This window comes from Sphaerodactylus townsendi, linkage group LG04 (genome assembly GCF_021028975.2).
Source record: "Sphaerodactylus townsendi isolate TG3544 linkage group LG04, MPM_Stown_v2.3, whole genome shotgun sequence".
NCBI lineage: Eukaryota > Metazoa > Chordata > Lepidosauria > Squamata > Sphaerodactylidae > Sphaerodactylus > Sphaerodactylus townsendi.
The window spans coordinates 64,821,481-64,836,142 of NC_059428.1; the positions used below are offsets into that span (position 1 = coordinate 64,821,481).

Consider the following 14,662-nt stretch of genomic DNA (forward strand, 5'->3'; position numbering starts at 1 on the left):
AAGCTATGCAATTTATGGCCCATTTTGCACAATGAAATTGCTTCTCTGTTGGCACGGGGAATGCCCCAATGCAGTTGGGAGTTCTGCACTGCCCCTGGTGCTGCAGCATGTTTGCCACGTTTTTGCCCCGGTGCCACCCCGCAGCATTGGCTTTACTCCACAAATTTCCAGAACCGCAAAGATTGAGGTTCTTTTGAAATGCCCCTTTGTTGCTCTGGTGGCTTCCACTGCCGTGCAAAACTTCTCGGTAGCAGAACCAGGGGCATTTTTTTCTCCTTGCCACTCTGGCCAGCCCCACAAATGGACAGGCACTGAGAATCGGCACCTACCCCCTTGCAGAGGGGGAAAAAACGGAGGGAGAAACCTTGGTTTTTAAAAAGTGGTGTGAGCAGGTGCTGCAAACAGGAGGGCAGTGGTTTTCTCGCACACACAAGGATTTTAGATTTAGATTTTAGACAGAGGGAGGTGTAAGATGGCGATTCCATCACACATGCAAGGATTTTAGACGGGGGCAAGGGCGCCAATCCTCAGCACCTGTTTTGTGTTCATTTAAAACTAGAATAGTGAATGTGAGTGAGGGGAACAGGGGGAGATTCAGCTAATCAGAACACATGAAACAGAGGTTGTCTGCACATGCATGGAATACATTGTGGAAAAGCTTGCAAGATCGGGCTCGTGAAGAAACATTTGGGGCATAACATGCCGGCCCTGCCACAAATCCTACAAAGAACCAGGGTGCAGTGCAGAGTCAACGGCAGGGTCAAAAGCACAGCGGTAGGCACGCTCTTGAATCTATCATGGGGCATTTTGACAGTGAAAAATCGGCCTATGGTTGGTATAAAGTATAAACTAAAGGGACATGACTTGTGTGGCCCATGTTAGCTTGATCTCATCAGATCTCAGAAGCAAGCAGGGTCAGTCCTGGCTAATAGCTGAATGGGAGACCACCAAGGAATACCAGGGTCACTGTGCAGAGGAACGCAATTGCAAACCTCCTCTGCTAGTCTCTTGCCTTGGAAAATGTATTAGGATTCCATAAGCCAGTCATGACTTAGCATCAGTTTCCACACACACACAAGCAAAAGGATTGATTTGTAACTATCCATTCTGGAAATGCAGTTTGACATTTTATTCCTTGATTATTACTGATTACATTTAAATATCATCATATAGCTAGAAGATGAATTTCAATCTGAACTTTGACATAGGGGAGACAACAGAGAGGGTGGGAAGATAAACAGGAGAAGAATATATGCTCATTTCAATTATTGATGCTTATATTTAATTTCAGAATGAATAAGGGGCTGTTCCAAAATCTTAATGAAAAAGTATTTGAGAGAGGTGGCAACACACTGGTATTTGGAAGGCAATTTCAGCAATAAGAGACTACAAGAGATAAAGGCAAGTTATTTGACAGATCAGGCTGATGGAAGAACTGAGGGAGTGAAGGTAATGGGCAGGCAGAGGCGGATCTACAAGGGGACCTGGGGGTGCGCGTTGCACCGGGCGCACGCCTGGGGGGCAGCAAAAATTTCAGATTTATTTTTTGTATTTTTTAGGGTTTTTCAGTTTTTGGCCTGCAGGGGGCACAATTTTTAGGCTACCAACACCAAAATTTCAGGGAGTTTTCAGGAGATTCTCCTGATGATACCACTCAAGTTAGGTGAGTTTTGGTTCAGGGGGTCCAAAATTATGGACTCCCAAAGGGGGTGCCTCCATCCCCATTGTTTCCAATGGGAGCTAATAGGAGATGGGGCAGGCGGTATATAAGTTGAACAAATAAATAATAAAATAAATAAAAATTAATAATAATCAACCCATGTTCTCTAGGCCCATGGATCATGGCAAATGTTCAGCAAATTAATACAGAATTCACTATATGGTAAACAGTTGCATTTCTGGAAGTGCATTGAGCAGCCCATCAGTAAACAGGGATTGAATTACAAATTAAGTACCAGTATGTGTTCAGGCAATCATATTGCTGCACTGCCATATGAACAGTGGTGGGTCCATTTCATTCTCTATCTTCAGCATAATAAGACAATCACATGAATTCATCTATACCTAAAAGAATAAGATAACATCATTTACAATGTTGATGCCAGTCCTTGGTATAGCTGATTCTCCCTCAGCTCACTGCATGTGGCTGCATACTACTAATAAATCCAGTTCATAAATGGATGTTAAATACATGTGTCAGAATTGTTCAGATCCTCAATCTGCAGAGACTGCTTCATTTAATATGGAGCATCTCCAAAAGTGTATGTTTCATGAATTATTTATTCAATGATCACAATACCAACAGAACAATCATTGTGAATTTGGATGCAAGAGAGTCCAACTCCATTCTTGCTTGGAAGCTCCAGTCAAATCACTGGCGCAGAGGCTTGCATCGCAAGTTACAAAATGCCTAATAATAATACACATGCTGTCTGCATGCAGGGGATTAGATAAATATTCTATCAGAACTGAGAAATATCAACCAGTTGCAGACAGACATATACAGTGAAATACAATTGTCAGGTAACACCACATACGGACTTACTGGAGGAAAACCTAGCATCTGGAGAAACCTTTTGTTCAAAGGAAAATTTTGAAAATATTAAAGTAGAATCGTAAAACTTATGGTGGTGTCTGAAATGTATATGGAAATGAAATACTGATGGAGGTCACAACGTAATTTTGAGGCTGCATGAGTTTTCAAAACTTTATTCGAAAACAAATAGTAATTAACAAAAGACTGTAGTCATTCTTTTCACATAAAGGAAGACGGGAAGGGAGTTTGCTTTGAAGGGAACAAGTTACCGAAGAACAGTCGCCTCAGGTCATTCACACACCTTACTCCAACTGCAATGCCTGAAGCAAAATTCCGCGAAAATGGGGCAACAAGCAGACAGACGTCGACCTGTCACCCACTTCAGCCACGATTAGGAAACAGGACGCTGACTTCGAAGCCGAGAGATCATCGACCACGGATACCCGAGGCAAAAAGGGAACGGCCTTTCCCCGTTTGTTTACTGAGGCCGTGATTCTTAAATCACTTGTCGAGAGCGGCCCGCTTTCTTCAGTAGCGAAAGACCGAACAGGTCCGCTTCCAATTTTGACCACTGGCGGCCGAAACTAGAAAGCTTCTTAGGGCCAGACAACTTCGAAGCACTCACCCAGATCAGAAAGGGGGCGGGAAAGGCTCCTTCCTGGTTGGATAAAAACTGCAGATCGATCGGTTGCATAACCCTTTGAAGGCGGGGATGGAAACACCCCGGCGTTGTGATTGGAAGGAAGCGGCGACCGGAGGCTATAAGAAGCCGCTGAGGGGCCGGGCCGCGTGGCGCAGGCGCTGGGGCAGCCGGATTGGTGCGGGCGAGAAGCTGACCGGGGAAACATGGCGACGAAGACGGCTAACATGGCGACGAAGAAGGCTGTGTGTGTCCTGGCCACGGACACCAACGTCACCAAGGACAACGTCAGCGGCGTCCTTTACTTTGAGCAGCAGGCAAGGCCTGGGCCCCTCCGCAGCATTTGTCCGAGGGGAGCGCAGCTCGGTTTCTTGGGTGTTCTCGGGTTGTTTCCACTGCGTGCACCGGGGGGCTGCAGCCGAAAGCAGCCCTCCTCTCTGCTCAGGTTTTCCTGGGAATATGGGGAGGGTAGGAATCTGCAGGAGGTGCAATACAGGTGCACCGTTTTTGAGCTGCAAGTGAAAGTGACCGTCCGTTGGGCAGCAAAGTACTGGCTTGCCATGAACCGGCTGCAGGGGCAATCCTGAGTTCGCGGGTACGACTTGGCCTTTTGGAGGGCGCGGGGCTGCTGTCCTGGACTCAAGCTAGGTGGGGGGTAGGGGAGTGGGTGTGTCAAGTGGGTTCAGTGGAAACATGAGGCTGGCTACGCTAAAAGCCTCCACGTGGGAACCGGGCGTGCAAATAGCAAAAATACAACCTGTGCGCTACATACATGTTTGCACTCCCGAGGCCTGGGTCTCCGGCGTGCAAAAAACATCGCTGGCTTTGCATGAATTACCGCACACTTTAAGTGAGATACTGAGCCGGGGCAAAGTCCAGCGTGGAGGCTTTTGACTAGTTACACTTTTAAGCTGGGTTTACGAAGCAGGTGTTCTATGTTAACGAATTTTATCGTGCAACCAACGCAGATCAACCGGGAGAAAGTGTTCAAAGGCTACTGGGGTGGGGGTGTCCGCCAATGGAAACCTTTTTTCTCCGAATCGTACAGCAGGGGTTTCCAGTACAAGGAACCATATTTACAATTTCGTCCCTTTTGTTTGAACGAATTTTTTTTGTAAAGTGAAACTTCCCCAACAGCGATCTGCAGTGGTAACAATTGACTGTTTTGAGCTGACTCTTTACTTTCGTCTGCCCATGGGGCTGTGTATCCATAAGCAGAGTCTCAAGGTTCTTTGCGTGTTTGTTTCATCGTAGCTCAAAGGGGAGAGTTGTGCTGTGTGCGTTGTTCTTCCCCACCCCTAAGAAAGGGAATTGCTGAGTCATAGTTGCTGGAGAACAATTTAAGTAGGAGAACTAGGGGAGAGTAGAGTGCCTTTTGAGCCGTAATCCGTTGGGCAAACAGATTTTAGGAGGCCGTGCGATTAGCACTGTATGAATATGTTGTGCATGTTGGAAGGTGAATAGGAAATGCATGTAATGACTATTAAATATAGTTGTTCACTTGGCAACAAAATCGGATAGCAGATTTGAGCTGCCAGCAAAATCAAATAGCACATAACAAGCACTTATCTCAAAAGCATTGTTTGCATATTGGCATGGATATTTTTTTTCTTTTGCTGGGAGAGCAGGAATATCTGCATTTAAATAGATACTCACACAACATTGTGTTAATTCTGAGCACAACTCATAGGCTTCCTCCTTTAAATAGATCAAGACTTTAGAGGCCAACGGATCCATTATGCAATGTTTAACCAATATAGTTTTGGGTAGATGTCTTCTCTGTGTAACTCTCATCTATTCTCTGGTATTTTTCTAATTCTATCCTGTCAAATGTACTGTGAAAATCAATTAAAATTATTAATAAAAAGACATTACAGGTCACTGTTAGTCCCGTGAATTGTGCCAGGAGACAGTTTGGGAGGCAGTATAATAGGCCAAGACTGGAGTAATATATTCCCTATGACTGATGGATTATGTGGTCTTTTGGATACTGTTATTTGTACTGTCCACTCTTCTACAAATTAATATTCTACAAAATAAACATGGTAGTGACTTCTTCAGTAACATTTGAACAGTTTGGCTTACACGCATACAATTTATAATCAGTACAGCCTTGCTTACATATTGGGTAAAATAGCTCAATTCTTATGTACCACAATTTGTGAACTTGTTTTGTGATTCGGTAGGATTCTACAGGTCATGAAAATAGTTGAAATGATGTTTGAGGTTAGGCTCAGTTATTCTATGATAATTTGTAAGACTGCAGTTCCAAATGTGTAGAACAAAGGTAAGCAGCCTTTTGGATAATGGTTCTACTGGGCCAGACGTGCTTGGAGTGTGGCAGCCCTCAGTGGAACTGCTAGCACCTCAAATCTGCTAGGACCTCAACAGGTGGCTGTGAAAGTTTGGGAGGTGGTGATGGACATAAGCCATACATACTGTTTTCTCCTTCTGTGCTGCTGCTTGAGCAGCTACGTGGACCTGAGCACCAAGCAAAATGGTGCAGTATACTGATGTTGGCACATATGCTGGAGGTTTCTTGCTCCTGGTCTGGAAACTCTTTGGTTGCTGCTTGAGTTATGACTCGATATGTGGCTATCTTTTGCAGTAGGATTATGCCCCATGGTTCTAACAATGCAGTACAATACTTAAATGCAGCCTCTTTGGCCAACTGAGAATATATAAGTACATGTGTTCCTAATGAAGCACAGTCACTGTCTAAGAAGTAAAGGTGCAAGTACAAGCTTAAGGAGGCTGGCTATTTAGTGTGCTTGTTTCTTTGCTGGAGTATGTTAAATTAAAGAAACTGTGCTTGTCCTTGGCATATTGGCCAGGTTTCTTTGCTTGATACAGTAAATTTGAGCAACACGCACTACTCTTCTATGTAGCTTTGGGAATAAGAAGGACTTGTTAAAATCCTTGCTTAAATCATGAAACTCACTGTAAACTTTGGAAAATAACACTGTTTCTGTCTGACATATGTAGCAGCAAGTTTGCTGGACAAAAGGATGATTTTATAGTACCTTTATTGAGCTATGTCAATATAAGAAACATTTTATTAGAGTGGAATGCCGAGTGCATCTATTTGGTTATAGTCCCGGTTACTATCCTTATAAGCTGGTCATGAAGCCTATACCCAGTCTTCACTGTTGGTTTCCACTGAGCAGTGTTCAGAGAGATACTGCCTGCAACTGTAGAGGTTCTGTTTAAGTTGTCAAAGCTAATATTTGTGAGTAGAACTGCTTTCTGTGAATGTTTTTAATTCCCCATTAAAGTAATCTGAGCCAATGGTCTTTGCTATATTTTGTAGCAGCAAGTTTTCTAAGTTAAGTGTACATTCTGTGTAAAGTTTCTTCTGTGTCCTTCAATTCTATAATGTAATTCTGAGTTCTAAAATGAGAAATGGTCACGCTCCACATTGCATATAGTGGTGGCGAACCTATGGCACGGGTGCCAGAGGCGGCACTCGGAGCCCTTTCTGTGGGCACGCTTGCATAGAGTCCGTCATGTGGAGGGGCGGAAAATCACCCCCGAAACACACACACATATCTAGGCTTGCCTGGGCACGATCCTTTACCTAGGAGTAAGCTCGGCTGCTGGCAATGGGGCTTGCTTCTGAGTAAACCCTCCCAGGGTCGTGATTCACCCATTCGAAACGTTGCACGGTTGCTTCATCAAGCTTACTCCCGAGTAACGCACACCTCAGAGCCAACTGTTTTTTTAAACTAAAACCTCAGTATTCAGGTTAAGTTGGACTTTGCAATAAATAAGTGGGTTTTAGGTTGCAATTTGGGCACTCGGTCTTGAAAAGGTTCACCATCGCTGGCATATAATATAACTTTTAAAGGTGCAAGCCACCTTTTCATGTTAGGAAAGATACTTCCACTTCATTGAGCAGTTTCTTTTCCTTGTCATTGCTTCCTTTCTGAAATGTTAAGATGAATGACCAGCATTGCAGCCAGTATTCAAAATAAATATATTTTCTAGAATACAATAGCCTGTTTTGTATTTCTACCAGGGATTTTGCCTTTTTGTTGCTGCATGTTTTCCTTGAACCACTCACTACAACCAACATTTTTCCCTAGCTAGTCAGTGCTAGTATAATTAACATTTGCATGAAATTAAGAATTTTTTGGTTCATGCATTAGTTTGCTCTTCCTTGATTTTAGCATCTTATGGTTTTTGTTGTCCATTTATTTTATTTGTAGAGGTTCTTGTGGAGCTCTTTACAGCATTCTTTTAGTTTTAACATTATAAATAAATGCACCATCCAGAAACCCTTCGGTTTGAACTGTGGGGAGGAAGCAATGAAAAGTGTATTCTGGAAGTTCTGCAATCCATATTAAACATTGGATACCATGTAGAGGTCACCAGAATAACTAGTGAAAGAGCACAGGTGAAGCTACAAGGGGGCTGGGGGAGGGTGCTTTGCACTGGGATTGCCCCCTTCCCCCCCCTTCGCACCTCCCCCACTTAATCTTAGTTTCAGGTTTAGTTTCAGGCTGAAAAGCAGCCTGTTCAGGCTAAAATAAGCCTTTGTGGGAACTACACTACCCAGGAGACCTTGCAAGCCCCAAAGGCTCCTGGGTAGTGTAGTTCCCACCCAGGCCTTTTTCAACCTGAACTGAACAGGCCACTTTTCAGCCTGAAACTAAGAGAAGTGGTGGGGGCGGGGCAGGAGCGGGGCCCATGGGGGGGGCGGAAAACGCAGAGTCTGCACCTGGCACAATTCGGCCCAGGTACGCCTCTGAACGAGCATGTGACAAAGCAGGTGTGATGTATAAGAGTTTCCAGTTGCTGTTTGGCTCATCACTGGTGACTTACTGGAACAGACGTGTGATTAAGCCAGTATTTGTGTTAAACAATTATACCTCTGTACAGTATGTTACTGGAACCCAGTTGTTGAAAAAGAAAGCAAGGTTTTCCTGCTTGTGTTGAGAAGGCAGTTAAAAATTAGTATAGAACAGCACTTTACGAAGAATTGGTTTTCTAATCAGAGTGGTAGGTCTCTCTTGTTTAGCTAAATGTTGAGCAGATCAAACTACTGTGCACACATAAAATAATTCTAGTTGTGTTGGAGCTAGAAATGCTTTCTGACAAATACCTGGGTTTGGTCTCTGTTTCAGGGTAATGGACCAGTATATATATCAGGAAGTATTCAGGGCTTGACTCCAGGAAAGCATGGATTTCATGTCCACGAATTTGGAGACAACACAAATGGTAACAACTTAATCATGCTTTAATTTTTTTTAACCATTAAACTTAAACACAACAACCAAATGGAACTTAGTATTCTAATGAATTGACACACACCCATATATACTCGTGTATAAGTCAACCCGCATATACGTCGAAGCACTATTTTTACCACAAACAACTGGGAAAACTTATTGACTCGAGTATAAGTCGAGGGTGGGAAATGCAGCAGCTACTGGTAAATTTCAAAAATAAAAATAGATACCAATAAAATTACATTATTTGAGGCATCAGTAGGTTAAATGGCTTTGAATATTTATTTCAAAGAAAAACAGTAAACTAGCTCTGTAAGTGGAAAACAGGGTCAACAAGAACAATACAGTATCAACAATAAGTACAAAAACCTTAGCTCAATCAGCAACCAAGATAAAACACAAGAGTTAAAATCCTTCAAAACTGGATTCCTCATCATCATACATGTCCAAATGTAACCCAACTTCGATTTTAAGAGGGATATTATCAGAAACTAGCGTGTTGCTGTGGCTTATTGTGGTGAAATGGAAAAGGAACAGTAGTAGCAAATCAATTGCAGAGGCCAGCAGTATGTGCTCATGCAAACACGCAGCCTGATACTGTGCGATGTCATTGATGTGTGTGCCCGCATTCCCGGGGGGGGGGGGGATGGAAAGGCACCCCTCCCACACATCTAGGTTGGCTGGTCATGATCCTTTACCTGGGAGTAAGTTTGGTTGGTGGCAATGGGTGTCGCTTCTGAGGAAACCCTCTGAGGGGCACGATGCAGCCATTCAAAGTATGTCACAGTTGCTGTACCGAGCTTACTCCTGAGTAATGCGTGCCTGTTTTTAACTGTAACCGCAGTATTCAGGGAATCTAGGGTGCCTGGCCCCTCTCTCCCATCCCTTGCATGTCACCCCTCCCTCTCCTCCCTCTCTCACTTCTCTTCTCTTGCATGCTACCCCTCCCCCTCCCTCCCTTCCCTTTCCCTCTGCTAGGGTGGGTGGGTCATATCAAGATGTTGGGCCCCCTGCCTCCCCTCCCTTGCATGCCACCCCTCACTCTCTCCCCTCTCTCACTTCTCTTCCCTTGCATGCCTCCCCCTCTGTCCCTTTCCTCTCCCTCCCTCTCTTCCCTTGCATGCCACCCCTCCCTCTCTCTTCCTTCCCTTTCCCTCGTGTGTATGTGTGTGTATGTGTTTCACTTCCACTCGAGTTACTGCCTATGTACTTTTTCCACTGCTCATATCTGGCCGTCTGAGTGAACATTCTAAGCAGCACGAACATTCTAAGGGTGACAGTTACACACTGGCAGCTGCATGTCCTTCACCAGGGCGCGCCAGGAAAAAGGCGTTTTACCTGGGCCAGGTGTGAAATTTCAGGTATATGAACATCTTAAAACACTCTTGCCTGGCTGACTATAGTGGCTGGGAATTTTCAGATGAATTGGCCCAGCAGTTACTGAGGTATACTGTCATCAACAAAAACACTGTTAGCGATAGATAGATAGATAGATAGATAGATAGATAGATAGATAGATAGATAGATAGATAGATAGATAGATAGATAGATAGATAGATAGATAGATAGATAGATAGATAGATAGATAGATAGATAGAAAATCTATTAGCTTCCATTGTAAACAATGGGGGATGGGGCACCCACTTTGGGTGTCAATAACTTTGGATCCCCTGACCCAAACTTCACCAAACCTGGCTGGTATCATAAAGAGACTCTCTTGAGAGACTCTCTTTCTACTCTAGAGCTGTGGCTATGCTAAACTCCGCTGCTTCATATTGATGTATTTGGGGCTATGTAGGGATGGGTGGAGGATGATGATGTATGAGTCTGAAATTGCATGAGTCTGAAATTGTATGAGTCTGAAATTGTGTGCATCGAGGAATGCTGCTGTAAATTTCGTTGTGCGTGCACAATGACAATAAAATGCTTATGCAGTCAGGTTTGGTGAAGTTTGGTTCAGAGGGTCCAAAGTTATGGACCCTCAAAAGGCTAGGCCCATCTACTATTAGCTCCCATTGAAAACAACGGGGAATGGGGGCACCTCCTTTGGGAGTCCATAACTTTGGACCCCCTGAACCAAACTTTACCAAACTTGGCTGGTATCATCAGGAGTACCCTGAGGGTCTGAGGGTACCCTGAAATTTTGGTGCCGCTAGAATAAAAACTGCACCCCCTGCTGGCCGGCAAAATAAAAACACAAAAAAATTAATGACCCGCATATAGGTCGAGGGGAGCTTTTTCAACATTAAAAATGTGCTGAAAAATTCGACTTATACATGAGTATCTACGGTAGCTATAATACCATTTTAAGAGAGAATGCCTTCTGTCTTTTTTATCCCATCTAGCATTCTATTCTTAGATGATTTCATTACAACCCATTGATATATATCAATGTAACAAATACTTATAACTTTAACTATTAACATGTTTACATTATTGATTCAGCCTGATACTGAACAAATACTTTCCACTTTTGACTTTCTGCTTACAGAGTTCGTCAATTTCAACATTGCAGCATATTCTTTCTTTATCCTCCCATGTTTCTAAATTTGGGCAACTCTCAGTCATCCAGCTAGATGCTATTAACGCTCTGGCAGCTGTTGACATACAAACATAATGTTTTTTTGGAAAGTTCTTAGGACGAATACCAAGTAACATTATCATAGTACTTTTTGATAGCTACCTTTATGGTTTTTGTTGACATTTATGAAATAATAGTTTGAATTATTATTACATTGTAGTAAATCATTAGTGTTAATAGTTAGAAAAAGTAAATGAAAATAGGTGAGTATTCATTCACACATTCTAAATGACTAAATCTATTAGTTTAAATGTCTAAATTACTACAAAGGGTTTAATGGAAAGAACTACCAATACTGATTTGTGTAAAAGTTTGTGTATGGAGAGATGCTGATGTTTTGGAACCTCTTTACAGGATGTATGAGTGCAGGTGCTCACTTCAATCCTGAGAACAAAACACATGGTGGACCAGGTGATTCAGAGAGGTGAGTAAATTCTTTGAAGTCACACTTTCATAAGGTCACACTGGCATTTCCAAAATTTCCACCCAGCTGCCCCTGTCACCACACTGGTTCCTGTCAGTACCTTTTTTCATTGAAGGCCATCTGTGAGACTTTTTGGAAGCTAATTTCTTACTTAGCTGCTTCAGTCACAATCCATTATTCATGTTGTCTTATGAATATTTTTTCTATTACTACTGGTTTTTTTGGGATGCTTCCATACCTTTTTGGCATCTTAGATTTGAATTTTTTCCTTTTCTGCCTCTACCACAGTTTCTCCTGTCTGTCGGGCAGAATGGTGTTTTTCTAGCCATATTGACTTGATAGTTCAGTTACAGAAAATAAACTATTAGTAAATTGCTTTACTGCCTGACCATCTCAACATTTAAACTGTTGATAATTTGATGCAGTTCTGCTGAACCTGTAAAGACTGAGTTGTTTCACCAGTTGAGGTGAAAGTGGTGAGAGCAATGACCTCTACCAACTTTTGGCCTCCCCCTATTACTAATACTATTATCATATTGAGATTTTAGTCATATGTTTTAGAATTTTATGTCAGTAAATTTAAATTTTTAAATGTGTATTATATTTGTATTTATGTAGGTTGTTAGTCACTCTCAGCCAACCTGGTGGGAAGAGTGGGATAGCAAATTGAATAAAATAATGCTTGACAACAGTTCACTGAAGCCACCAGCTTTCAATTTTTAATAGTGAGTGTGGTAAATAGCACCTGAGCAGAACCACATTTAGCGATTGCTAGCAAAATAAACTAAAATAATTATATTCTAGGCATGTTGGGGATCTTGGAAATGTGAATGTAGAATCCTCAGGATTGACAAGAATTGAAACTTGGGACAATCTGATTTCTCTCGAAGGACCAAATTCAATTATTGGGCGTACTATGGTGGTAAGTATTTATTTTGGACATCTGCTTCGCTACAGGTTCTGTGGGGGGAAAAGTGTCAGATTTATGTTCTTGGTTAGGAGACTGTTCCTGATGAAGATCTTTGCTGAATCTCTCAAGTACCAAGTCATGTTATTGGCAGATGTAAAGTTATATGGAGAACTGTTGCTTCTCATTTTCTTTGTTTATACTCTGCATTATTCCTCTATGGGGACCAAAGGCAGCTTATATTTTTCTACTCTTCTCCATTTTATATTCTCAGCAACCTTGTGAGGTAAGTTAGGCTGACAGTGTGACTGGCCTAAAGTTACCCAGGTAGCTTCTGTAATAAAGTGAAGCTCAAACCTGGGTGTCCCAGATCCTAATCGGACACTAATCAGTACACCGGTTTGTGTAACTAGAAAGTTGAACTTAAGATCCTGCATAAATAGAAATAACACACTTGAAGCTCAGATGTTTTTCTGAGTGTTCTTGCTGTAAACAACATAAGAGGTGAAGAACCATGCAGTTCACAGGGTGTTTTGAATACTTTGCTCCAGAAGCTTACCTTGTTGTACTTAAATCTTATGTATAAATAGGGAATATTGCTTTTGATAAGTCTCGTACCCTGAAAGTATAAGCTTTATGGGAAGCACTGATTCTTTTAACCACAAGTGGAAAGGCTAAAGTTTCCTGCTAACCCAGCACCTATAATGCAGGGATCTGATTGGATCTTCAGTTACCTGAGTGCATTGAGAATGCTTGTGACAGATTAGCACTAAGAATGTAAACACTGTAATCATCAGTCTGAACAAAGTGATTATTTTCCTGATATATGCAGACAAAACTACTTGTGAAATGTAGTAGTTATTGCCTTGGCCCAGATGTATAGAGACTGGACTTAAGTTTGCCTTGAGTGTAGGGTTGTAGATTCTCCAGTTGTTTTTGCTTATATTCAGATCATTGTTGAATTAAGAAATGATTCAATTTAGTTGTTTGCTATTGTAAAACAAGCGATAATTCTGATTTATCTGCTATTTCTAGGTTCATCAGAAAGAAGATGACTTGGGTAAAGGAGGAAATGAAGAAAGCTTGAAAACTGGAAATGCTGGTCCTCGTTTAGCTTGTGGTGTGATTGGCCTTGCTAAGGCTTAGATCTTTAAGCACATCATATGGAATGTAAATGTACCTGTGAAATTTAAGTTCAGCTGTTAATTAGGGTGAAAAATAACCATTTAATGTCATAGCTCTGTTAAATTCCATTTAAACTGACAAGTTTGTTTTATATATCTTGTAATTAAAGTAGCAATGAAACATAGTTTGACGAATTGCCAGTAGGCAGAGACTGGTGTGACACCAGTTTATTACTTTTCACAGATAAAGTCTTCTGGGATAACTTAACCATTTCACTTTCACCGGAGAAAGTGGTTGAAGTTATATTAGCAGTTCTGACCAGCCACTCTTATGGAAGGATTTTTCATTGCTGTCCCTGATCTTCATATGGATCAATACTAATATTCAGTTAGAATTTCACTATTGTGATAACAAGCTGAAGTAATATTACTTTGAACCTTGTTATATAGTTCATTCTTTGACCAAATTTAAATACATTGCAAGAGTTCAAATGAAGCCTTGAGTTTATTTTAGCTCTGAATTAACATGCAGTGGAAGTTTGTGGCTTACTTAAAGCTGGGTTCTAAATCAATGTTTCCTTCTCCCTACCTTTGCTCTCAAAAATTCAAAAGTTTACAGTTCTGCTAAATTGCAATGACAAAAAGTGCTTTATTCAACTTCATCTAGGTAGCTGTAGGCTTCTTCACAATCCAAGCCTGTTCTTGCGCTACAGAAAACAATGAAACCCATTTAAAGCTATGTGAATAAAGCTGAAACTGATAGTAGTTTTTACAGGGTCAATTGACCTCATATCTGTCTTATGTACCCATGAGCTTTCAACATTCTACTTTCCTATTTACATTCATGCTTTACACTGGTTTGTGCTGACTAATAGTAAGCTGACCCTGATGGGTGGTGGTACAAAAGAAAACCACTTTATGAAAAATTACAGGGACAAAGTTATCTAAAATTGATTTAAAACGTTAAATGCAGACCTGAACCCATTTACCTGAAGCCCAGTTGACCCAGGCAGCCCAATCCAGAAGCTGCACTGCCTTCAGAGGGCTTTCAGGCAGTGCAGGGGTATAGCAAATTTTTTTTAAAAAATCCCCAGCCACCTGAAAGCCCTCCATAGGATTGAATGGAGTTATGCCAGCCCCGGGCCCATTGCCAGTGGCACCAGCTACGGTGTGTAAGTGTCCCATGTTTGGGCATTTTGGAGCCCTGCAGTATCCACCT

At 42.0% G+C, this 14,662-nt stretch overlaps 1 protein-coding gene across 1 annotated transcript; it reads left to right on the top strand.

Moving 5' to 3' along the window:
* The first annotated feature begins 3,310 nt into the window (after positions 1-3,310).
* On the top strand, positions 3,311-14,208 carry SOD1 (superoxide dismutase 1). The gene is made up of 5 exons (XM_048493722.1): positions 3,311-3,493; positions 8,303-8,396; positions 11,343-11,412; positions 12,217-12,334; positions 13,355-14,208. Exons 1-5 carry the CDS (start codon positions 3,383-3,385, stop codon positions 13,463-13,465), a joined length of 504 nt encoding a protein of 167 aa, XP_048349679.1. The 5' UTR covers positions 3,311-3,382; the 3' UTR covers positions 13,466-14,208.
* The last annotated feature ends 454 nt before the right edge of the window (positions 14,209-14,662 follow it).

What these genes read in the sequence shown, in the direction of transcription:
- SOD1 (XM_048493722.1), top strand. Translation starts at nt 3,383, where the DNA reads ATGGCGACGAAGACGGCTAACATGGCGACGAAGAAGGCTGTGTGTGTC. An exon ending in TCCTTTACTTTGAGCAGCAG is followed by an intron (nt 3,494 to 8,302) that starts GCAAGGCCTGGG and finishes TCTCTGTTTCAG; the next exon opens with GGTAATGGACCAGTATATAT. An exon ending in ATTTGGAGACAACACAAATG is followed by an intron (nt 8,397 to 11,342) that starts GTAACAACTTAA and finishes ACCTCTTTACAG; the next exon opens with GATGTATGAGTGCAGGTGCT.